We start from the raw sequence: 23,221 nt of genomic DNA, 5'->3' as shown, positions 1-23,221 counted from the left end.
TGAAGAAGACCTTCCACCCCAGTGAGAAACACAGGGAATTGATGGGGTTCAGATCTATTACAAAAGGGAATGGAGGAATGGTATAAATATTCTCCTGTTTTTGTATTCTTTTCTATTCGGTGTCTTCGCCTCCATATAGTGGTCACCACATCGTAAATGGGATCTTGGGTTCTGATGAGATGTCATCGACCTGAAAAATTGTTCGGGATTTTCTGTTGGTGAAGTGGGCGTCGATGTCCAGAAAAAGTAACATGAAGAGCCCAGCATCGCCTCTTCTGTAGTGGGAGGGCGCTGAATCTAGTGACAATTCGGCACTTAGGTGGTCAGCGGTGGGCCTTCCACAGGATCAAGGACCCCGGTGCTGGAAGTCCAGCTCTTGGAGAGCTGCCAGCCAATCAGAGGCTGGCAGATCTTCCACTGAGTGGTGCCACCACAGAGGCGATGGCTGCTGCTGGAGGAGCACCTACCTGAGGCCCAGGAGTGTCGCTGGAACCAGGCCACAGGTAGGTTGGTGGGGAGGGGTTTCGCAGGGTGGGGGTCATGGGGGAGGTGGGTGTAGATGGGTTGACAGCAAGGGCAGGTGGATGGCTTTCAGGGTGTCCCGACCCCTTCCCGATGTTGAGTCTCTCGTTCAGGCTCTAAGTGCCTTTGAATGATAGATTTCTCCCACCCGCCCTCTCGCCCCCACCCACCCCCCTGAGAACCTGAAACAACCTGCACAGTGTTTCATGCTGTGCTTCCCAAACGGCAATAGGACGACCCGCCACACAGCTAATTGCAGCAGGATGTGGCCCTTAATTGGGTATTAATTGATGGTTAATGGCCTCAATTGGCAGCGAGGTGGGAAGGCCCTTCACAGGCCTTCCCTCCCCAGACTTAATTTTGGCAGAGGCAGGAAGGTGGGTGGAACCCCCTCCCCCCACAACAATTCCACCCGATTTTATGCTCACTCCGCCTCCAACTCCATCGCAGGGTGAGCATAAAATTCCACCCCTGCTCCCCCCCTGCCCCCATTAACTGATTTTCTCTCCACAGATGCAGACTGACGTGCTGAATATTTCCATTATTTTCTACTTAGGTTTCATAAATGTTCTCATTGATAATAACAAAAACGTATTCTCTTACAGGTAAATTACTGGGCCAGGAACCGTGACTGCACTTTCCATTTCTCACTGAGCAGTTACAGTGCCACGTTGTACAATCTCATGTGTAGCTCACAGAACATTCCTGTGGTTTCCACTCCATCCTGTTCTGAGCTGCCAGTCACTGATTGGTCAACAGTAATACTAATATCATTTACTTTCCAGCCAATTGGATCTGATTCCAATGGTTCCAAAGGTCTCCACAATCTGTGATATTTATATATTTACAGTAACACTCAAAACCTCAGCACATCAGACAACTGGGAGAGAGAGAGGTAGGAATGGGAGCAGGAAATCCCCACCTTTAATTTGAAACTTTGACACTAATGTTGAATCTTTTGTTGTGTTTCAGATTTGAGGAAAGGATCTTCTCTGCAGACATGATGCTGGTGATGGTTTTGGTGCTGAGTGAATTGCTCATCAGTGATGTGACAGGTAGGGTCAATCAAACATGATGTGTGAGGACAGGTTAGCGCTGTGAGGTGAGGAGTTAGTGGATTACCTGCTGTGTAAATTATAGGGAACAGAAAGGGGCAGCAACTGAAGAAATGTCCTAAATTGGGCAATTATCAATCTTCATAAATCTTCAATATTATACCGAGTACAATCTCACTCTCTGCTCACTCCCCACAGCCTTTCAAATTCCTGTCAATCTCAGCAAAATCTTCTACTCACTCCCCATGACATTTAGTATCTCACCCAAACTAATTCCACTCCCCTACTCAATCCCTGTGCCCTCCAATAATCTATTTTTAAGGAACTGTATAATTCCCTTTTTAAAGAATTGATGGGCTCTGCTTCAACATCAGTTTGTGACAGAGAATTCCACAATTTCACCATTTGTTGTGGAGAAATATTCTCTGAAATTCCATGACCCGCAGTGTGGACAGTGACGCTGGGATTGTGCCCAACTGTGCCCTCCAGCATAGATCCTGCCCTGGAGTAAGGGAGTGGTCAGCGGGAGGCCCCTCATTAGCATGGAGTCAGTGGGCAATGGTGGCTACAAATAGGCCATCTCAGATCCCACACTGCCCAAAAAATGGGCACCTACAGCCATCCAGATTTTTACCCACTTCTTTCCCCTTCGCAGTCATTCTTGTGTCCCCATCGGCCACCACTACCCAACCTTCAGGGTCCAGGCTGTTTCTCTGGCCTGGATTCCCTGCCCCCAGTGGCCCAGATCCTTTGTCCTGATCCTGTCGAGTTACAGCTGGAATGTGTCGGGAAGCTGTGCCAGTTTGCGAATGTTGTTTATTATTAATTTGTATCCCTCGTGATTGTACCGCCCGAGGTGGACTGAGTGTACTTTCTTTCTCTAGTTCCACATCTTCACAGTATTTATGTAAATGTTTACAGAGTTACTGATACGGCCGATTTTATACTCTATTTTATTTCAGAATACAATCCACAAACCTGGTTTCTTTAATAAACAAAATTATGAATTCATTTCAAACAAGTCTTATCCAGTAAAGATGCAAAGTTTTAACACACAGATTGAAATATAAAAGTTCCATTTTAATATTAGACACACACAGATGCGTGCATAGGCATGCAAAGGCACAAACACGCACACACACACCTGTTAAAGAAAAAAATGAAGAGGTTTGCTCTGCAGGGCTCTTTTTGCAATAAATGACAAAAACATATTTTAGCCAAATATTTGTTAATTCTTGAAGGAAAAGGAGAAGATATGGAATGACATCAGTTGTCCCTTTTATCATGCAGACCCCCACCTGCCAATAATGAGGCATATTAATTTTGTCATAGGAACATTGATTTTAAACTGTTACTGGAGTGAAGAAAGGACTTGTTAAAAAAAATCACCTGACACTTGGATGGAAAAACGTTTGCATACTAACAGACAGTGCTTGGAGAAACAAAGGACTATTCCCTGGTCCACTGAACCCAAAATCGGCTGTGATTACCAGACATTGAAGGTGAGGACGCTCACATTCCAGGATGACTGCTAAGATGGCAGCATCCACAAACAGAAATGGTCAAACCAGCTAGTCACATGACTAACCTGCTGGGCAACCTGGGGTCTTTTGAATTGTGCCACAGAGAAAGACCGAAGGCTGTTTGAACTGGAACCCGGAGCAAGGAAGCCTCTCTCTCTCTCTCTCTCTCTTGCTTTCTCCCAAGCCACTGGACCCAGGGAAGACAAGTAAACCTCAAGAGAGAGAAGACTCCGACCTCGAAACAAGTTGAAGTGTGCACTGCGCCCCAATGAATTGCAGTTCTGACCAGCAACCAAAGACTTCACAGCAAACTCACAGGACAATAAAATAGAATAAAAGCAAAATACCGCAGAGGCTGGAAATCTGAAATAAAAACAAGAAATGCTGGCAATACTCAGCAGGTCTGGCGGCATCTGTGGAGAGAGACCAGTTCCGATGAAGGGTCACTGACCTGAAACATTAATTCTCCTTCTCTCTCCCCTGGTGCTGCCAGACCTGATGAGCATTGCCAGCATTTCTTGTTTTTATGACAATAAAATAGAAACCCCTCTATTGCCTCAAACATTTCTCCTTTATTCTTTTTTACTTTTCTGTCTCTGTCTGCCTGTGTGTTTATCACGTATGCACGCTTGCGTGGTCAGGTTATATATTCGTAGTCGGTAATCGGATTGGAGTTTAAGATTAATAAACTTCGACCTTTCTTGTTTAAAATCTAAGAAAACCTGTCTGAAATGATTTATTTGCCTTACAATTGGAAATCGATGAACATGGATTCACTAAGGGGGAGTTTAAACACGGTGTGTTTTTAAAAAATAAACCCTGTTACGGTTAACCCAGAAAGAGGCTGAGAGGGAACCCCTAGATCTTCTCACCTGATCGTACCAGAAATTTGGGGGCTAGCGTCCAGGATTGACCCACAGAAAACAAGGAATTGAAAGTGGGAAGCCAAATTGTTCCCAATCCAAAAAAGAGAAAGATTTCAGTACAGGTTTTTTTGTGTAAAAGCAAAATACTGCGGATGCTGGAAATCTGAAACAAAAACAAGAAATGCTGGAATCACTCAGCAGGTCTGGCAGCATCTGTGGAAAGAGAAGCAGAGTTAACGTTTCGGGTCAGTGACCCTTCTTCGGAACTGACAAATATTAGAAAAGTCACAGATTATAAACAAGTGAGGTGGGGGTGGGGCAAGAGATAACAAAGGAGAAGGTGCAGATTGGACCAGGCCACATAGCTGACAAAAAGGTCACGGAGAAAAGGCAAACAATATGTTAATGGGGTGTTGAAAGACAAAGCATTAGTACAGATTAGGTGTGAATACACTGAATATTGAACAGCAGCAAGTGCAAACCCGAAGAAAAACAACCTGAAAAAAACAGTGGGTAAGCAAACTGATGACTGTATCGGTGCCGTTTCCTGCTCCCGCCCCGAACTAGAAAACTTTATCAACTTTGCTTCCAATTTCCACCCTTCTCTCACCTTTACATGGTCCATCTCTGACTCTTCCCTTCCCTTCCTCGACTTCTCTGTCTCCATCTCTGGGGATAGGTTGTCTACCAATATCCATTATAAGCCCACTGACTCCCACAGCTACCTCGACTACACTTCTTCACACCCTACCTCCTGTAAGGACTCCATTCCATTCTCCCAGTTTCTCCGTCTCCGACGCATCTGCTCTGATGATGCTACCTTCCATGACGGTGCTTCTGATATGACCTCCTTTTTCCTCAACCGAGGATTTCCCCCCACTGTGGTTGACAGGGCCCTCAACCGTGCCCGACCCATTCCCCGCACCTCTACCCTCACTCCTTCCCCTCCCTCCCAGAACCGTGACAGGGTACCCCTTGTCCTCACTTTTCATCCCACCAGCCTCCATATCCAAAGGATCATCCTCCGCCATTTTTGCCACCTCCACCGTGATGCCACTACCAGTCGTATCTTCCCCTCCCTTCCCCTGTCAGCATTCCGAAGGGATCGTTCCCTCCGCGACACCCTGGTCCACTCCTCCATTACCCCCACCACCTCGTCCCTGTTCCAGGGCACCTTGCCCTGCAATCGCAGGAGGTGTAATACCTGCCCATTTACCTCCTCTCTCCTCACTATCCCAGGCCCCAAACACTCCTTTCAGGTGAAGCAGCGATTTACTTGTACTTCTTTCAATGTAGTATACTGTATTCGCTGCTCACAGTGTGGTCTCCTCTACATTGGGGAGACCAAGCGCAGACTGGGTGACCGCTTTGCGGAACATCTCCGCTCAGTCCGCAAGCAGGACCCTGAGCTTCCGGTTGCTTGCCATTTCAACACTCCCCCCTGCTCTCATGCTCACATCTCTGTCCTGGGATTGCTGCAGTGTTCCAGTGAACATCAACGCAAGCTCGAGGAACAGCATCTCATCTACCGATTAGGCACACTACAGCCTGCCGGACTGAACATTGAGTTCAATAATTTCAGAGCATGACAGCCCCCCATTTTACTTTCATTTTTAGTTATTTTTTCTTCCTTTTTTTTACATTCCTTTTTACATTTTTTACAATCTTTTTTTGCATTTATTTCATTTCATCTTAGTTTGTTCAGTTTGCTTACCCACTGTTTTTTTCAGGTTGTTTTTCTTCGGGTTTGCACTTGCTGCTGTTCAATATTCAGTGTATTCACACCTAATCTGTACTAATGCTTTGTCTTTCAACACCCCATTAACATATTGTTTGCCTTTTCTCCGTGACCTTTTGGTCAGCTATGTGGCCTGGTCCAATCTGCACCTTCTCCTTTGTTATCTCTTGCCCCACCCCCACCTCACTTGTTTATAATCTGTGACTTTTCTAATATTTGTCAGTTCCGAAGAAGGGTCACTGACCCGAAACGTTAACTCTGCTTCTCTTTCCACAGATGCTGCCAGACCTGCTGAGTGATTCCAGCATTTCTTGTTTTTGTTTCCGGTTTTCTTGTGGTTGTGTGTGCTAGAATACTAACATGTCTGCAACTGAAGCTAGTAGCTCCCCAAGCCAGGGTGAAGTAACTTGGGATAAGTTCAAAGCACTTTCTATTGGAAGAGTTGAGGAAATTGGCTGAGCAATGTGGGATCACTGTACCTAGAAAGGCAAGAAAGTCTGAACTCCTAAGGCAAGTGGCCAACCATTATCCCTTTGATCTGAAGAAGCAGAAACAGTGTTAGAAGTAGACTCTGACAGGGTATTGCTAGCAAAGATACAATTGGAACAGAGGAAACTTGAATTTGAAGAAAGAGAAAAAGAAAGACAGAGAGAGGAGAGAGAGAAAGAAAAAGCCTTTCAGAAGGAACGTGAAGACAAAGAGAGGGAGGAGAGAGAAAGAAGAAGAAACTGCTGGAAGGAATGCAAAGAGAGAGAGCTGAAGCAGCTTGAGATAACTAGGGGGCGACAGAGTAACCCAAGTGAAAACATGGCCAATATGGAGGAGCGTAATTCAGGGCTGGGTACAGAATTGTTAAAACTTGCACAACCGATCCCAAAATTCAATGAGGGAGACGTGTAAACATTTTTTGTGTCTTTTGAAAACCTGGCAAAGCAGTTAAAGTGGCCAGCTGGGGCCTGGACTCTGCTGTTATAGAGTAAATTGACCAGAAAAGCCCATGAGTTTATTCCATATTGGCAGATGAGAGTTCATCAAATTATGAACTGACAAAAAATACTATCCTCGGGGCATATGAGTTAGTACCGGAAGCCTATCACCAAAAGTTTAGAATCCTCAAGAAACAAGCTGATCAAACCTACCTGGAGTTTGAGTGAAATCTGCAGCTGGCATTTGACCAGTGTCTGAGGCTCGTAAAGTACAGCTCAGCTATGAAAATCTCACAGAAGTAATTTTGCGAGAGGTATTTAAAGACTCTCTCCCACTGTCCATAAAGACACATGTAGAGGAACAGAAAGTTCACAGAGCCTGCCAAGCCGCAGCTCTGGCCAATGAGTTTCCCAGGGGAAAAAACTTTCCTAATCACCGCCACAAATCCGAAAAGGACAAAGTGTGGGAAGGTGTTAGAATCCCAAGCGCTCCTGGGAGGGAAGGAAAAACAAGAGATACAGGGGGTCCTCCTCCAGCCAAAAAGGAAGGTGCTGTGAGTAGGAGTGAGACCCGAAGACCTGTGTGCTTCCATTGTAATAAAACAGGGCATTTAAGACCGACTGCTGGAAACTAAAGGGAAAACCTGTAGGGTTAATCAGGGCACACCTGTTCAGTGAAGGCGAGAAACTGACGGAAAGCAAAGCAGAACATACTGTAGCTTTAACTGCATAAGAGTGAGACCGAGGAACGTAACACTGCAAATGCAGGACAATTTAATAGGATTCCTGAGGTTTATCAGGGTTTCGTGTCTGAATGGAGAGTAACCCCATACCCCTCAAGTGGGGCAAGCAAGCCCATAATAATTCTCAGGGGCACAGGAACCGCCAGATCCCTTTTACTGGGAAAAGGCCTGACCTTTTCCCCAGAGAGTTCAGTAAATACCAGAATGGTGGTGAATGGAATGGAGGCCAGCGTATGCCTATACCTAGTTTCGGGACCGGTGACCATAGGGTTTGTGCCTAGTTTGCCTGTGGATGGGGTTGACCTGCTCCTTGATAATGATCTGGCAGGGATGAAGATGGTAGCTTCCCCAGTATAGAAAGAGAGACCGCAGGAGGTCAGAGAAGCAGGGCAGTGGCAGGAGACAATGTAATGAATCAGGCCATGATCAAACCAGCTCCCCCAGAGGCGAATGCATTGGCACTGCAGGCAGATGACCATGAGGACTGTCTGGCCAAGACTTTCTTTGGAAAGTTAGAAGACACAGGGAACGAGTTAAATAAATCTTCCCTGGCTGAGGCTCAGCGAGCTGTCCCAGTACTGAAAGAGTTAGCACAGGCTGCCCAGTCTGAAATTGAAGCTGAGGGAGTCCTTGATTGCTCCTACTTAAAGAATGAGGTACTGATGAGGAAATGGAGTTCTCCTCAGTGGCCTGAGACCCATTAAAAAAAAATCACATTACATTCTGTTGGGTGTGGAGGTGTCATGCAGACCCCCCACCTGCCAAGAATGAGGCATATTAATTTTGTCATATGAACATTGATTTTAAACTGTTGCTGGAGAAACTAGTTAAAAAAATCACCAGACACTTGGTTGGAAAAATATTTGCATACTAACAGACAGTGCTTGGAAAGACAAGGGACTATTCCCTGGTCCACTTAACCCAAAATGGGCTGTGATCACCAGACATTGAAGGTGAGGATGCTCACATTCCAGGATGGCTGCTAAGATGGCAGAATCCACAAACAGAAGTGGTCAAACCAGCTAGTCACATGATTAACCTGCTGGGCAACCTGGGTTTTTTTGAATTGAGCCACAGAAAAAGAGAGAAGGCTATTTGAACTGGAACCCGGAGCAAGGAAGTCTCTCTCTCTCTTGCTTTCTGCCAAGCCACCAGACCCACGGAAGACATGTAAACCTCAAGAGAGAAAAGACTCCGACCTCGAAACAAGTTGAAACATGCACTGGGCCCCAAGGAATTGGAAGTCTGACCGGCAACCAAAGACTTCACAGCAAACTCAAAGGGACAAGAAAATAGAAACCCATCTATTGCCTCAAACTTTTCCCCTTTATTCTTTTCTATTTTCAGTCTCTATCTGCCTGTGTGTCTATCGTGTATGCACGCTAACGTGGTTGCATTGCATATTCGTAGTCGGTAACCGCATTAGAGTTTAAGATTAATTAACTTCTACATTTCTCGTTTAAAATATAAGAAAACTTGTCTTCTTTGCCTTACCGTTGGAAAGCGGTGAACATGGATTCACTAAGGGGGAGCTAAAACAAGGTGTTTTTTTAAAAAGTAAACCCTGTTATGGTTAACCCAGACAAAGGCAGAAAGGAACCCCTAGACCTCCTCACCTGGTCGTAACACTTTATTCTGGCATCCCAAATACGAATAGAGTACTGTCCCTGGGATCGTTTTTTCAGCAGTTCTTTTCAAGCGGCATCGAGAATTCATCTGGCAGTCTTTCCAGGAGAAATGTGACATCAGGCGTTTCAGCTATCACGCACTGGATTGTGCAGGGTTTCTCAGAGAGCTGGAAAAATGATAAGTTGGGTGTTTCTCTCTTAGCAGGCTGACCTCAACTGACTCAAAACTGTATTCAAAATGAAACCAACTACTGATCACCATAAATTTTGACGTGTCACTTCTCTGTAAACAACTCCCATAGTCAGAAGGCACCTGCTGTTTACATAGCTGAAGACATGTGGCATTCAGTAAATGTTGCTTTGAAACAGAAAGCTCAAGTCCTTTCAATGACCTTTTAAAAAAAAAGTCCAGCATCTCTGGAATTGCATCAGCCCCAAATCAATCCATGTTCAAAAACTTCAACCACGAGTCCTCAAAAAAATTAAAAAATAGGAGCACTTTCATAGCATTATCCTCTTATTGAACTGCAGAAATGGATTCAGTGATTTCTTAACATGATGTTCCGTCCACATGACAGGATTTAAAAAGAACATTAAAAGTAGGAGCGGGAGGAGGCCATTCAGCCCCTTGATCCTGCTTCACCATTCAATAAAGTCATGGCTGATCCAATACATCAGCTACACCTTCCTGCACAATCCCATATCCCTGGATTCCCTTAGTATCCAAAGTCCATTGTTCTCTGGCTTGACGATACTCAATGACTGAGCATGCACAGTTCTCTGAGGTAAAAAATTCCAAAGTATTACATGCCTTTCAGTGAAGACATTTAGTTTAGAGATACAGCACTGAAACAGGCCCTTCGGCCCACCAAGTCTGTGCCGACCATCAACCACCCATTTATACTAATCCTATACTAATTCCATATTCCTACCACATCCCCACCTGTCCCTATATTTCCCTACCACCTACCTATACTATGGGCAATTTATAAAGGACAATTTACCTATCAACCTGCAAGTCTTTGGCATGTGGGAGGAAACTGGAGCACCCGGAGGAAACCCACGCAGACACAGGGAGAACTTGCAAACTCCACACAGGCAGGACCCAGAATTGAACCCGGGTCGCTGGAGTTGTGAGGCTGCGGTGCTAACCACTGCGCCACTGTGCCGCCCATAATTTCTCCTCATCTAAGTCCTAAATGGTGAACCCTTTATTCTGAGACTGTGCCCCTCAGTTCTAGACTCCATAGCCAGGAGAAACATCCTCGAAGCATCTACCAGACAGGATAGGTCTAGTCCACTCAATCTCTCCTCACAGGGCAATCACCTCATCTCAGGAATCAGTGTGGTGAATCTTCATTGTACACCCCCCAATGTGACTGTATCCTTCCTTATGTACGAAGGCCAAAACTGGACACAGTAGGCCACATATCTTGGCCTTATACAATTACAGAAAGTCTTCCATGGTTAAATATTTGCCTGCTCCTGTTTTCTGGTGCAGGGATTGTGAAATCACGATCTGCCCCCGCCCGGTCTCACGGAGACAGGCAGCATACAAACTGTGTGCTGCCTCCACGTTTCCATGATTGCAGCATTCAGCCGAGCACGGCCCACACTGCTGGCTGGCTGAACACTCAGCAGGAGGCCTAGCAGCGTGTGTGGCAGCATACGTTCCAGCGAACCTCCAGCTCCTAAAGGCAGCCTTCCCCATTTAGAAGGAAGCTGCTGCTGACTGCCTGAAGGGGAATTGGCTGCAAGTGGAAGCAAAATAATGGAGCACCAGGGAAAAGAGAGGCTCGCAGGTTCACAGGTGCAGCACTGGAGGCCGAAGTGATGGAGGTTGACAGGAGGAAAGAGACCGTGTTTCCACGGGGTTGGAGGGACGTGGTCAGAGGGATGGATGAAGGAGGCCATCACAGAACATCCTCCGAATGAAATGAGAACAGGTGTTCGGGGTGTTCCACCCATGGAGACTGGCCCAGAGTACCTGGCAACATTACGGCAAGAAGTTCATTGACCTCACTTGGGTGGTCAAGATGAGTGAATGCATCCTCAAGGATATCTCATACCCATTGCAACACCAACTCAATGCAGCACACACCCTTCACTCACCCATCAGCTGTCCCTCACACTCAGGACTCAGGTCTAACATTCAGATACTTCACCTCACCCTCATTCCTTCCAATGATGCCAACCTCACACCCACCTCTCACTGCCTCCACATACCTCCTGCTGTTCAGCTGTGGCAGGAGCATCAACCAAACACAGTGCAACACAATCACTGACATTCTTCCCTCTCTCCTACAAGACAAGGTGGCAAATAATCAAATGGAACAAAGCTGAGCTGGTGATGGACAGACACGTCTGCATCACTTAATCCCTATGGAGAGACAGTGCTTCACATCACAGGAACAACTGCAACAGAATCCATTGCATCTGGTGTTGCTGAGAACGTTCTGGTTCCTGCCTTATGCCCCTCCTCAACTCCCACCTCACCCTCATCCTGCTAATGGTGTGACCATGGACCTCTTGCTTTCCATGCCACCCCTATACCCTCACCCCAATCCTTCTCCTCCTCTGATTTCATTTCTCACACACCCAAGAACTGCCTTGTGCTCAATCACAGCAGCCTCAGGAGGAAAGACAAGACCAGCATCACACCACTGACGCAGAAGCTCCAACACGTGAGCTGCTGCTTGCTGCTACAGCTCAGATACTGGCACTGAGCGTATCCTTGAGGGTAATATAGAGTCAGGATCTGCACGTGGTGAGTCACTGAGCACGAGGGGGCTGCAGCCAGACCAGGGTGAAAGGATATTTGGTGTGCCAGCTCACCAGAAGGCAAGGTCACACATTAGTTCTGCTACAGGGGACTCACATGAGGATTTCAATGATGCAACATACAGGGGAATGCTGATAACAATGTACCCGAGATGCTGGAGGCCTTGGGCCTGCCAGAGACCCTCCAGTCAATGTCAAGGAGTATGGAGGGGTTTGGCCAACAGCATCACACTGAGCTTGGAGACCATCCTTTCCAACGTGGAAGTGGTGGCCAACTCAATGACTGCAATTGCAGACCCAGCCATGATGCAGCATCTGGTGGCTACTGTCTCAGCTTTCACTGCAGCATTGGTACAAGATACCCAATGTCTCAGAGCTGCAGTGAAAGCTCAGACAGAGGTCATCAGATCCATGCTTGCTGCCATGTAAGCTCAGACTGCTGCCATCATGGCTGCAGATCTCAGTGCTGAACTGGGTATGCAGGTTCTCGTGGTAGTCCAGAAATCTCTCCTCCAATAGATGATCAGAATTGGAAAGACATCACCCCAGGGGAGTGACAGTGACACAGTGGAACACAAATCTACTGTCCTCACTCAGGATGACAGCATTTGTTCTCCCACCACTGGCACTCTGCCACTGCTCTTACTTGTGCCTCTCAGCCAGCCAGCTCAAACGGCTGCCACCCATGCTGACTTGGTGCAGTCCGAAGCTGGGCCTTCTAAGGCCATAGATACACCAGGGTGTCATGTAAGACCATCTGCAGTCTGTCTCAATGAAAGTCAGCAGCCTTCCACCAGGCATGCTGCAGCCACTGGGATAGCACTGTGTAGGAACAATAAGCCAGGCAAACACACCCACAAGACAGGCACTAAGGGAATGCACAAGGATGAATAGTTCATTTATGATTGTATAATTAGATGTGTTGTTGGATAAAGATGTTATGGAATGATTATCGTTGGTGCCTTTTGTTGCAGGCTCTTGGCCAAGAGGACACTGTGACCGGGTATCCCAGTTAAATGGGAACGTGGGGAATAATGGAGCCATGAGAGTGAAAAATGATCTCCTAAGGGAATTGGAGTCTGAGTAGGTGCTCCAGGACAGCCCGTCCAGAGCGAAGTATTCACAGATGACTCCTCCCTGCCTCATCTTTTTGCCTCGTCCTCTTCCTCCTCCTCTTCTTCCCCTCCTGAGGTTGCCTCTGGAGACATAGTTGTAATGGCTGCGCCCTCATTGTTGGGATGTTATGGAGGACACAGTAAACCACCACGGAATATTGTTACCTGCTCTGGAGAGAACAGTGGGACTCCCTCTGGCTGATGCAGGCATGGAAACCACTGCTTAAACATGCCAAGGGTCTGCCCCACATTGTTTCTGGTGGCAGTGTGGATCACATTGTACACCCATTGTTCTCGGCCTGGTTGGGTGGCAGAGGGGGTCATTACCATGTGTATAGTGGGTGGGCATTGTCTCTGAGCCGCCACCCTCTGTTTCTTTATGGTGGCTCGAAGACGGGGGGAACAACAGACTATCTCAGAATGAAGACATCGTGGCTGCTGCCAGGATAGCGGGCATTCACCGACATAAGGGCTTGTTCATAGTCACACACCAACTGCACAGTAATGGAATGGTAGCCCTTGTGGTTCCTGTACATCTTCTCATTGACATCGGGGGCCCACAGAGCCACGTGCCTTGGATCTCTGCACCATGGAAAATCCCATTGTCCTGGCAATCCACGTGCCTGCACATCCTGCTTCTCTGTGCTGAGGGAGAAAATTATTAAATTGCCTCTCCTCATATTCAGGGCCTCAATCACTTCCCCGATGCAGTGATGGGCGATGTATTGGGAGATGTTCATCATGTCACCTGCTCCTGCCTGGAATGATCTGGTTGTGTAGAAGTTGTGGGTGACAGTGACCTTGTTTGACATTGTCAGCATCATCCTAGCCCTGGGGTGAGGCTGCAGGTCCTGTTGAAGGTGATGGCACAGTTTTGTGACCACCTCCTTATTGAACCTGAGGCCCCTCAGGCTTTGCTCCTGGCTGAGGTGGAGGTGGGAGATGTGATTCCTGAAAACTCATGTTGGTTTGGACCTTCTGTGCAGAGTCTCCTGCTCCTCCCTCTCCAATCCTCCAGCACCACACCTGTATCAAGTGGGAACTGGAAAATGATGGTCAGACCTTCTGCTATTTCCTCTCTTGCTTCTTCTAACAACCTAGGGTACATTTCATCTGGCCCTGGTGATTTATCAACTTTCAAGGATGCTTAATCCCATTAATATTTCCTCTTTCCCTATGTTTACCACATCCAATACTTCACACTCCTCCTCCTGAACTACAATATCTGCATCATCTCACTCATTTGTGAACACAGCCAGAATGTATTCATTAAGAACGATACCAACATCTTCCACCCCTACACATAGCTTACCTTTTTGGTCTTTTATGGGCCCTACTCTCTCCTTAGTTATCTTCTTACTCTTAATGTATCGATAAAACATCTTTGGGTTCAACTTGATTTTGCTTGCCAGCATTCTTTCATGCCCTCTCTTTGTTTTCCTAATTTCCTTTTTGATTTCACCCCTCCACTTTCTATACTCCTGTCCTCTCGGCTTTCTGTCATATTGAGTTCTTGGTGTTGGACATAAACTTTCCTTTTCTGCCTTATCTTCCCCTGTAGGCTCCTTGACATCCATGAGGCTCTAGATTTGCGCATCTCACCCTTTTTCTTTGTGGGAACATGTTTTCTCTGAATTCCTTGAATCTTCCCTTTGAACGTCTCCCTCTGTTCTGGACACTGATTTATGTTCAACTACCTGGTTCCAGTGCATTTTCGCTAAATCATTCCTCAGTTTAGTAAAATTGGCCTCGCCCCAATTGAGAACTCCTGTTCTATCTCTATCCTTTTCCATAATTCTGTTAAAACTGACTGAATTATGATCACTACCATCAAAATGCTCTCCCACTGCCACCCCTTCCACCTGCCCATCTTCATTTCCTAAAACTAAGTCTAAAACTGCGCTCACTCTTGTTGAACTTGCTACATACTGGGCAAATAAATTCTCCTGAATGCACCTCAAGAATTCTGCTCCCTCAATTTCTTTTACACTAAAACTATCCCAGTTAACATTGGGGTTGTTAAAATCCCCTACAATTACAGCCCTATTTTTCTTGCACTTCTCAGAGATCTGCCTACATATCCACTCTATCTCCGCCTGACTGTTTGGGGGTCTATATTGCACTCACAGCAGTGTGATTGCCCCTTATTTTTCCCTTAGCTCAATCCATATGGCCTCATTTGATGAATCTTCCAACATATCAACCCTCCTCACAGCTGTAATAGTTTCTTTGACCAAAATTGCCACTCCTCCTCCTTTCTTATCCCCCTCCCTATCGTGTCTTAAAACCCTGTAACCAGGTATGTTGAGTTGCCATTCCTGTCCCTCCTTAAGCCATGTTTCTGCAACAGCTATGATATAATACTGCCACGTGTCTATCTCTGCCCTCAGCTCATCTGCGTTATTTGCTATACTCCTTGCATTGAAATAGATACCCTTGAGCACTGCCAAATCCTGCTTTTTAATTTTCTATCCTTTGTTTCCTCTGTCTTCCAGACTCATCCACTAACTTTCTGCTTCAATTTTCATTTCTGATTTTGTTCCAACTGAGTCGACCCTAAGGTCCCCATTCCCCTGCCAAACTAGTTTAAACCTTCCCCAACAGCACTGGCAAAACGTACCACAAGGAACTCAGTCCTGGCTCTGCTCAGGTGCAACCCATCCGGCCTGCACAGGTCCCTTCTCCTCCAGATCTAGTCTCAATGTCCCAGGAATCTAAAGCCCTCCCTCCTGCGCCATCTTTCCAGCCACGTATTCATCTGTCTTATCCTTCTATTTCTATACTCACTTTCGCGTGGCACTGGGAGTAATCCGGAGATTAGTACTTTTGAGATCCTGCTTGATAATTTCTCATCTAACCCCCTAATTTATGACTGCAGGACCATATCCCTCTTTCTACCTATGTCATTGGTTACGATGTGGACCACGACTGCTGGATGTTCACCCTCCCCCTTCAGGATGTTCTGCAGCTGCTCAGTGACATCCTTGACCCTGGCACCAGGGAGGCAACACACCATCCTGGATTCAAGGCTGCGGCCAGAGAAACGCCTGCCTGTTCCCCTGACTATTGAATCACCCATTACTATGGCTCTTCCAGTCTTCCCTGTACCCCACTGTGCCGCTGAGCCACCCGTGGTGCCATGGACCTGGCTCTGGCTGCACTCCCCAGGTGAAGCATCACTTTCCTGAGTATTCAGAACTGAATACCTGTTGGAGAGTGAAAATCAGGCAGGTAGTGCAGAAGACCCCTGAGTGCCAATACACCATTTGCTTTCCTAATTGCTTGCATTACTTACTGCAATTTGTACGCATGGACACCTCGATCTATCTGAATAGTAACATTTCCCAGTCTTTCACCATTTGAAAAATATTCGACTTTATTCTTTTTCCTACCAAAGTGAATAACTGCACATTCATCCACATCATATTCCATCTGTCACATTTTTGACCGATCACTGAACCAGTCTAAATCCATTTGTGGCCACTTTAATATAATGTTTCCGATATTACATCAGTGACTACACTTCAAAATGTACTTAATTGGCTGTAAAGCACTTTGGGATTTCCAGTGATCATGAAAGGAGCTATATAAATACAGTGTTTCTGTTGTTCTTTCATTCTTTTGTTTGTTTTGCTTCCTCTTCACAGTTTACTTTCCCACCTAACATTGTCTTGTCAGCAAACGTGGATACGTTACACTCAGTTCCCTCATCTAAGTCATTGATACAGATTATAAATAGCTGAGGACCAGGCACTGATCCTTACAGGACCCCACTAGTGAGTCACAGCCTGCCAACCTGAATGTGATGGATACAGATGATAAGGTCCAGGGGATTTGTCACTACTTCGTCCCATTTTAAGACCTCACTTACTTAGGTTCCGATCCAAGTATTACAAGACATTGACACATCACAAAAAATGAGCTCAGCTTAAAGAGTTACGTTTTCTTAAACTTATTAAAACCACAGAGATTACACCAAATGTCTCACAAAGAGTTTCACAAAGAATTGCAGATGCGATCCACCAGAGACAAATGACTTGGTTGTTGAACTTAAGTTCTGGGTAACTGGCCAAGTCACCCGATTCCAACTACCATGCTGATTATCTTTTTGCAATATCACTTATTGCCTTTTTCATGGGTGGACCAAGGTTATTAGGTTGACAGGACCTTATTGTCCTATAAAAGTTATTCTTAGTACAAAATGTCCAATGGTATGTCAAGTTCCTTTTTTAAACCATGGGGTAAAAGCTCACTTTTAACTTACTTTCCACCTTCCATTCCCTGCTCTAGCCTTTGCACGTACAGCATGGTCAGGACTACACTCCTTATCTCTTTCTGTTTTCCATGACCAGTCCATAACTGTCTCAAATACCACCTTCAACCTTCAGGCCTACTTTCAAAGACTTCATTATTCATATTTGCCTGTTATCAATTATTTATACTCAAAGTTGTTCAATGTGGCCATCCAATATCAGGCTATTGAAACGTAAAGGTCTGAATTTTCATCACAGAAGCGGGAAACAGGAGCTGGGTTTACTTTTGGGTCATAAACCCGCCTCCAGTGGGAAAATGATTTAAGTTAAGATTTTCATGGGGGTGAATCCTTAACTGATATGGAGATGGATTTCCTGTTCAGTTAGAACCAGTGGAGGCAGGAACACAGGTGTGTGGGTGAAGTGTGGGACAGATTTAGACTCCCCTCAGCAGCCATCACTGAGGCTCCTGGTTGTCCTAAGGGAGAAATGTGCTGATTGTACCAAAGCCTTTCACAGCACCAGAGTGAAGCGAGATGTTACAGGAGAGCTGGATGCCTGACATCTGGGGTAGGGCTGCCCCTCGCTTCATCAATGCCAACCTGGATCTAATGAGACCATAAGGGAGAGGAGAGAAGACCTCATCCCGGAAGGTGGCAGAAGGAGGCCACCTCATTGTGCATCGGGGCACCACCCTGTTCTGTGTCATCTCTGTCCACCTTCAATTCCTCTTCTTCTCACAACTCCTGCTCCTCCTCAGCCAAACTGTCTCCTTCCAGGGCCTCACTGTCCTCAAGATCCACACCTCTGTGGATGGCCATGTTTTGGAGAGTGCAGCAGAGCATCACAATGACAGAGATTCGTGCAGGAGGGTATTGGAGGGTGCCACCCAACCAGTCGAGGAACCAGAATCGAATCTTCAGAATCCTGATAGTCCGTTTAATGGTTGTCCTACTGAGCAAGTGGCACTTGTTGGATCACCTCTGTGTCTTTGTCTGCAGGCTTTCATAGAGGGGTGAGTAGCCATGTCTTCAAAGGATATCCCTGCCCTCTAAGATCCATCTACGCACTTGGCGTTTGGAGTGAAGATCTGAGGCAGCATTGATTGGCAGAAGATGAAGGGGTCACAGCAGCTGCCAGGAAAGTGAGTGCACACATGGAGGAAGCTCTTGTTGTGGTCACAGACTAGTTGGACGTTAACAGAGTGGAAGCCCTTCCTGTTGATGAATCTGACTGGCCGGTCACTGGGTGCTTTGTTGACCATATGGGTGCGATCGATGATGCCCTGTTCCTGAGGCAGTCCAGTGATGGTGGCGAAACCCAATCTCCTCTGTGGCTGTGAGGCCATTTCTGTTGTGAATTGAGTGTCCTGTCCAGCTCTGGCAGAGGGCATCAGTGACCTGCGAGATGCAGGTTTATGAGATGCCACTAAGATCTGCAGCTGATCCTTGGAGGGAGGCAGAAGTAAAGAAGTTCTAGGCCACAGTGACAACTACTGGAAGAGTATGACACCATTGCTGCGAGGTGGAAGGTCTTCAGTGACGAGTTCACAGATGTCTGTGACCATCTGCCTGGAGAGACGCAGGCTCTTGCAGTATTAGTTCTTGGTAATCTCCAGGTAGCGCAATCTTCGGTGGAAGATCCTGTTCTGAGGGTATGGCCTCCATTGCCTTCCTGCCCCTCTTTCCTCTCCCATGCCCTCCTGCTGATCAGGGTTCCACTCTTCCTGCAGAGGGTGTTTCCCCTCATCACCACTATGCCCAAAGGCAGCCAGTCATGGCCCGTTGCCGGTTGTAGCCATCGGTTCAGACAGGTGGCCACCCATTTGTTCTTGGCAGGCCTTGTCCCCTGCTCTTCTGCCCCCACAATGCTGGCAGCAGGGAGACGATCCCATTCAATGCCCGAGTGCTGAGTGCCTACTCTCCCATCACCTGCAGAATGCCAAGGGCATGTTCCTATCAAATGGCGAGTTCCCCTTTGCCCTGTTGACCTTCTTGTAGGGTCGGGCTGATTCCCTGGGCAGCCTTGACTGGCTCCCTACTCTGTACACACTTCACTTCAGCTGACCTACAACAGACACCTCCTGAAATCCATGACCCCCTTTCAAAGTTCCACCCTCCTCCTCCAATAAGCTCTTCCACCCTCCTCCAACCCTGGTTAACATTGTCAGTGCTAGGAACAGCATCCTGAGACTGACATGCCAGCTGTCACCGGTATTTTCAGGGAGCCTGCCTCCATTCCTGACCTCAGGGACCGGGGTCCAAAATTTCAGCCCAAGTGTTTCACGAGTGTCTGCACACTCACGAACTTTTGCATTCCAGTAAGCATCTTATTGCTTGCAGCACTCAGCAGTTTTTACTTTATGTCGGAAAATGTCTCTTGGCCTCATGAAGTTTGCTGATCAAAAATTTGGCTGTTGCAGAAAAAATCTGTGTTCTTACATTATTAATTTCTCCAGCACTATTTCTTTACTTATTCTGATTTCTTTAATTTCCTCATTTTCGTAAGACTCTTGGTTCCCCATTACTTCCAGAATGTTTTTTGCGTCTTCTACCATGAAGACACAGACAAAGTATTGGTTTAATGTCTCTGTCATTTCCTTATTCCCCATTTTGTTTCGCCTGTCTCTGTCTCGAATGGGCTCACGTTTACTTTCACTTAACTCTTTCTATTTACAGACCGAGAGAAACGTAAACAATCTGTTTTTATGTTCTCTTGCTAGTTGACTCTCATATTCTCTTTTCTTTTTCCTTATCAATTTCTTGGTCCTCCTTTGCTGAATTCCAAAATCCTCCCAATTATCAAGCTTGGGGCTCTTTTTGGCAACTTTATAAACCCGATCCTTTGACTTAATATTATCTTTAACCCCTCTTGACATCCAAATTTGGACCACTTTTCTGTGATGTTTGTGTACCTAAAAGGAATGTATATTTGTTGCAAATTACAAATTAATTCTTTAAATGCTAGCAACTGCTTGTCTAGCATCATATCTTTTAATGTAGTTTCCCAGATTAAAACCATAGTTTCGTACTTAACTAAATCACTTTCAAACACAAAATAGAATGCTATCATATTATGGTCATTCTTCTTTAGATGCCCCTTCACTACAAGGTTATTAATTAATTCTTTCTCATTCAACAGTATTAGATCCAAAATAGCTTGTTCCAAGTTGGTTCCTCGACATACTGATCTGCAAAACTGTTTTGTATACATTCCATGAACTCATCCTCCACAACATGACTGCAACTTTGGTTTGCCCAGTGTTGTGTTTTTGTTTCCTTGTACTTACTGAGAATTCAGACATCAAGGCACTAATCGCACATCAGAGATCAGTGGATACTTAAATAATGGGTCCCTTTATTGAGGGTAATAGCATGGCATTGCTTTGCAAGAGAATATCTGAAAATGTTTCCTCTGTTTGGTGATCAGCAGCAGACTGAGAGTGAGACTCAGTCACATGGTATGTTACAGCATTTCCTCTCCAGCAAGGTGTACTGAAAATGTAACCACAACCACATAAAGATGTATTACAACACTCAGTTGATATGAAAGCTCTCCTTAAACTCCCACAGGCTGCAGTTATTGTTCACCTCCAGGCCTGTCCTGCACTGCCATGACAATTTAACCATATCTGTATATTTATTTGATTGTTTTTTGTAATTCAATCAATTATTTTGGGTTTCCCGCCCTCTCCAATCCAACTCGTGATGTATCCCCTCGAATTTACAAGGTTAAGGGGTGATTTGATTGAAGTTTTCAAGATATTAAGGGTACAGATAAGGTAGATGGAAAGAAACAATTTCCACTGGTTGGAGAGTCTAGGACGAGGGGGCATAGTCTAAAAATTAAAGCCAGACATTTCAGGACTGAAATTCAGAAACACATCTACACAGAAAGGGTGGTTGAAGTTTGAAAGTCTCTTCTGCAAACGGCAATTGATGCAACATTAATTGTAAATTTTAAATCTGAGATTGATAGCTTGTTGTTAACCAAAGGTATTAAGGGATATTGAGCAAAGGCAGGTATATGGAGTGAGGTCACAGATCAGCCATGATCTCATTGAATTGTGGAACAGGCTCGAGGGGCTAAATGGCCTCCTCCTGTTCTGATGTTCCTATGCACAAAGGGAGAGAGCACACAGGTTCTCAGATGCAGTTCTGGAGCTCCTGGTGGAGGAGATCCAGAGGAAGAGGGATTTCATGTAACCGCAGAGGGGAAGGAGGCCACCTCACCCTCTTGTCGATCTCTCCTGCAGCATCTGGTGCTGCTCTGCCTGGCCTCATGTCCTTCTCCCATTCCTGACCCAGACTAAAGAGGAACCCCAGCAAGATGCTGATGATCAAGCACTCCTTTTCTCCGATAAGGTGTCCAATAAGGTGGTGAAGCACAGGGCTTACTCCTCCTCAGAGAGTTACCAGAATACATGTTGATAGAGTGTTGATCAAGTCTTGACAAAGGTACAAGAAAGTCTCCCGATGTATTTCTGATGTCCTCTTCACAGCTGCAGCAGCAGTGAACAAGAAATGGTGAGGATCCCTTTAAGGAGGCCTTGAAATTGACATCAACGCTGTGTTTACTCCCAAGTGGCTGGTTGCTGTTAGGAGAGGGCATTAGTTGAGGTGATGGCCACCAAAATACCGATCAGCCTCTTTACTGAGCACTAGCAGGCATTTTAAGTGCAATCAGTTTTTTAACAAGCCTTCGGGCAGCTGTTCTTAGTGCTGGCGTCAACTCCTTTACCATGATGGTATTTTGCACTAAACAGGGGCTAAACTAGTGTTTCAGCACAAGGCCCCACCTTGACCATCTCCAAGGATCATTAATGCCTGAGCCCATTGCTGAAAATTGCTCCCAGAGATTGATAAGAATAAAAGTGGCTGCTCGTCGCAGATAGGTCAGTAATCAGAGGACACAGATTTTAGTAAATTGGCAAAAACACCGCAGGGAGATGAGGAGAATTTGATGATACACAGCATGTTGTTATGATCAGGAATGCACTGCCTGACAGGGTGGTGGAGCAGATTCAATATTAACTTTCAAAAGGAAATTGAATCTATACTTGCTGCCTCTTTCTGTGCTGTATCATTCCATGATTGTATAAACTGTGGCGATTGCTGTTGTGATTATTGCAGCTTGTTTTAATCTAATTCCCTTAAACTGCAGCTCGTGTTGCTCTGAATGGAACAATGGAGAACGGGGAACCAGAGACAGAGACTGATTGGGATCAGAACCTTGAAAAACGTGGCATCTTTGGGAGAGGACTTTGTTCTGATGGTTGGTTTTATCTTGGTTATTGTTACAAGTACTACTCCCAGGAAAGGCTTTGGATAATTGCTGAGGTAAGTCTCTGGAGTCTCCATTGGAAGTTATTGGGTTTGTTTCTCAGTGTTTCTAAATGTGACCAGACACAGAGAATGAAAGTACCTTCTGATTTGTACCTGGACAGTTCTGATTGACTCAGTGTGTTCCATCACCTGGGTAACATGGTCTACATTGTATTCTACATTAAACACTGAGGACACTGAACTGTGACATTAAATCCAACAGACAAGGGCCCAGGTTCATCCATGGACAGTGGTGAGGGTTTTATAACTGGTCTGAGTGTCTCTGGATTAGAAAAGAATAAAATCAGCACAACTCCCTGATCCTGATCACCGTCCAGTGAAACTTTCTGCAAAATGCATTGTGTTGAAGTTTGGTGGGGAGAGCGGATCCTGCTCTTCAGATCAAACAGGACAAGGTCACTTTAAAGGATTTCCTGTCAGGCTATTGAATGAGCAGATAGTGTAAAAATCCAACACTGTAACTGTTCAGCTAAGTGATTAGACATTTAGAAAATTGTTAAGATTCACCTCATCTTTGGTTAGTCTTGCTACTAGGAATTTACATTGAATGGTTTCTCCAGGTCACTTTCACTGAATGGTCACTAAATGGTACAAATTTAAAAGGGCTGCAGGAACAAGAGAGACCTGGGGAGAAACATTCACAAATCTTTGAGGTAACAAGACAAAATCCTGGAACTCCTCACAGAACAGCATTGTGGGAGTACCTTCACCACACAGATTGCAGTG

At 45.8% G+C, this 23,221-nt stretch overlaps 1 protein-coding gene across 1 annotated transcript in view; it reads left to right on the top strand.

Annotated features, from left to right (window-relative positions):
• Nucleotides 1-1,370: 1,370 nt before the first annotated feature.
• LOC137385012 (dromaiocalcin-1-like) overlaps nt 1,371-23,221 on the top strand; it is a 46,259-nt gene continuing 24,408 nt past the window's right edge. Inside the window, exons 1-3 of the mRNA XM_068059749.1 lie at nt 1,371-1,417; nt 1,495-1,577; nt 22,314-22,489. Of these exons, the coding sequence (XP_067915850.1) occupies nt 1,523-1,577; nt 22,314-22,489 (231 nt within the window). The 5' untranslated portion in view covers nt 1,371-1,417; nt 1,495-1,522. The remainder of the gene's footprint in view (nt 1,418-1,494; nt 1,578-22,313; nt 22,490-23,221) is intronic.

This window comes from Heterodontus francisci, chromosome 27 (assembly GCF_036365525.1).
Source record: "Heterodontus francisci isolate sHetFra1 chromosome 27, sHetFra1.hap1, whole genome shotgun sequence".
Lineage (NCBI taxonomy): Eukaryota > Metazoa > Chordata > Chondrichthyes > Heterodontiformes > Heterodontidae > Heterodontus > Heterodontus francisci.
Note: the sequence above shows the minus strand (reverse complement) of the source record. Positions and strands in the feature narration are given on the sequence as shown.